The 2,963-nt window shown below is 43.3% G+C and overlaps 1 protein-coding gene across 1 annotated transcript in view; it reads right to left on the bottom strand.

Annotated features, from left to right (window-relative positions):
- LOC102836138 (UDP-glucuronic acid decarboxylase 1-like) overlaps nt 1–2,963 on the bottom strand; it is a 154,978-nt gene that overhangs the window by 47,887 nt on the left and 104,128 nt on the right. The window contains exon 7 of the mRNA XM_006872447.1: nt 569–628. Within this exon, the coding sequence (XP_006872509.1) occupies nt 569–628 (60 nt within the window). The remainder of the gene's footprint in view (nt 1–568; nt 629–2,963) is intronic.

The following is a 2,963-nucleotide window of genomic DNA, read 5'->3' as shown; positions in this document are numbered from 1 at the left end:
TCTGCATCATTCAATAATTTGTCCATACAATCCTTCAATAATGAAAAGGATCCATAAATGGTGGGGCCTCAGTTGCAAGATCACATGATACAATACTCCTAGGATGTGCTTTGTTGTTGTTGTTGGTAAGTCCTGTGGAGTCGGGTCCAACTCATAGTGACCCTGCACAGGGTTTCCGAGGCAGTAAATCTTTCTCCTGCAGAATGTCTGGTAGTTTCGAACTGCCAACTTTGAGGCTAGCAGCCCAATTCATAACTTCCATGCTATCAGAGCTCCTTTGGATGCGCAGTTAAAATATATAATTTTGTTGTTTTTAAGTGCCTATGAGTCAGTTCCGACTCATAATAACCCTGAATGTGGTTTCCAAGGAGAGGCTGGTGAGCTTGAAGTGCCAACCTTGCAGTTCAAACTGACCTTGCAGCCCAGCACATTAACCTGCAGCACCACATCAGTGTATATATATATATAAGAGAGACAGAGATAAAGCAAGACTGAGAGGTTGATTCTACCCAGAGGAGGAGATCGCTGAAACATGCACCCACCCCCCAGGTGGGCAGCCCTCACTCACCTCCATACACCTCAGAGGTGGAGGCCAGGAGAAGACGTGCGCCGACTCGTTTTGCCAGCCCTGAAGAAAGCAAAACATAGGATATGAAGCTATGAGCTATAAGAACACATGCATACATGTGCACATACAAAATTAAGAAATCTTTTAATATTAAAGGTATCTGGAGCTGCAGGATAATGCACTGGACTGCAAGGCTCTTCTGAACCAAAATATTGGCAGTTCAGACTCACCAGTCGCTCCTTAGAAACCTGTTACAGGGTCACTATGGGTCAAAACTGACTAGACAGCACTTAACAAGCTTTCCATATATTTTCAATTATCCACTTATTGCCTCTGCTTTGAAACCAAAATAAAAACAGTAAGAAAAACGCCAATGAATCCTCAGGACAAGAATTAGTTGTAAGCAGGGAAAACTTGGCACAAAAACAAATTCTGTTGGTTTCATAAGGAGTGACTTATGAGTTCCATAAAGGCTCCTTTGTCTAAAATCACCCCATCAACACCCCCAAAAAGTCAAACACACTGCCACTGAGTTAGTTCTGAATCATAGTGATCCTCTCCGAGTGTAAGATTACTTTGTAGGTTTCGAGGCTGCATTCTTTACAAGAAGCAGACAGCCTCAGCTTTCTCCCATGTAGCGACTAGTGAATTCGAACCACTGATCTTTCAGTTAACATAAACCAAAGTTTACCATCCACTGACCCACCAGGGCTCCTTATATCACCCATTATTCAATATTTTAACAGGTATTTTACCAAACTACTAGGCAGAAGGTAAGATACTTCTCACAGTTAACTTCTATCCCCTAACTTCCTGAACATACAAGCCCTTGTAACTTCTAATTCTGCTCATGTTCCTCCTCATCTGGACAGCACCATGTCGCCATCCTCCCCCTTCTTCATCTGCTTCCTTCAAGTTTCCATTGAAATGGCATTTCCTCTAGAGCAACTTGCCACCTTTTCTCAATTCTGCTGACCCCCTTTCCTGCATTTACCACTGAAAATAAACTAATAAAACAAAACTAAGCCAGCTGGCATCAAAATGATCCTAATCATGGAGACTCTATCTGTGCTGGATACGACTGCTCCATAGAGGTTTCATGGCTGTGCCTGATTCTGGGTTTCTGGGTGCTTCTGGGTGGGTTTGAGCCTCCAGCTTTCCAGTTAGCAGTTGAACACATAACTGATATTACCACACAGGAGCCATACAATGTACTAGCTTTCATAAATACCTTTTTTAAACTAGTGGTTAAACAAGAATGGAAACCATTCCAAACTACAGGCCTGGTATAAAGTAATTAATCAAAGGGTTTGTGGTGGTGGTGGTTATGTGCCGTGGAGTCGGCTCCAACCCATAGCGACCCTGTACAGGACTTCCGAGGCTGTAAATCTTTACCGGAGCAGAACGCCTCATCTCTTTCCCGCGGTACAGCTGGTAGTTTCAAACTGCTGACCTTGTGGTTCGCAGCCCGATTTGTAACCACTACGCTACCAGAGCTCCTTAAAGCCTCTGTAGCCATACACAAAAGAAACTTATTTCCCTTTGCTTAATCACATTTTCCTCAAAAGTATTCCTTCATAAAGTGTTTGGCAGAGAACACCACTCCCAGAGCAGGGCAGCTGTGTAACATACCTCCTCAACATCAAACACATCAAGTGCAAGTCCAATGTTTGCACCCTGTTCTACGAGGGAGAGATAAGCAAGCATGCCCAATCTTGGGCACTTCTGGGAGGCCAGGGGTGGTACTTAAGGATCCTGGCATGCGGATATCAAGGGTAAGAGTGCCTATGAACTTCTGGGAGAGGGAAGCCGGGAGCCATGAAGAGGTCCACAAAGAGAGACCAAGGTTTCTACAACTGTTGTTGCTGTTAAGTGCCGTCATGTCGATTCCAACTCATGGTGACCCTCCCTGTATAGGGTTTCCAAGGAGCAGCTGGTAAGCTTGAACCACCAACCTTTCAGTTCAAATGGCTTTGTAGTATGATGCAATAACCCACAGCACCACACCAGAATTCCTTTCCACCAACAGAGAGACAGAAATTGGTAAGACTGCACCCTGTCAGTGGGGGAAAATGTTCAAGATCCAGAAACACAAGCACTCCAGAGGAGCTCCCTTTCAAGTTTCACTGTATATATTACCAATCTCAATTTTTAAAAAGTAATACAGACAGAATATAGAGGAGGATGGAAAACTCCCTAATAAATTTAATGAAGCAAGCATAACTATCATACCAAAACCAGGGAAGGACATCACTAAGAAAGAAAATTATAGGCCAATATCCCTCATGAACATAGATGCAAAAATTCTCAACAAAATCCTAGTCAATAGAATACAGTAGCACATCAAAAATACATCATGATCAAGTGGGATTCATATTAGAGATGCAAGGATGGT

This window comes from Chrysochloris asiatica, unplaced genomic scaffold (genome assembly GCF_000296735.1).
Source record: "Chrysochloris asiatica unplaced genomic scaffold, ChrAsi1.0 scaffold00197, whole genome shotgun sequence".
In the NCBI taxonomy this organism is placed as follows: domain Eukaryota; kingdom Metazoa; phylum Chordata; class Mammalia; order Afrosoricida; family Chrysochloridae; genus Chrysochloris; species Chrysochloris asiatica.
The sequence above is the reverse complement of the archived record's forward strand: the minus strand, read 5'-3'. Positions and strand labels throughout refer to the sequence as shown.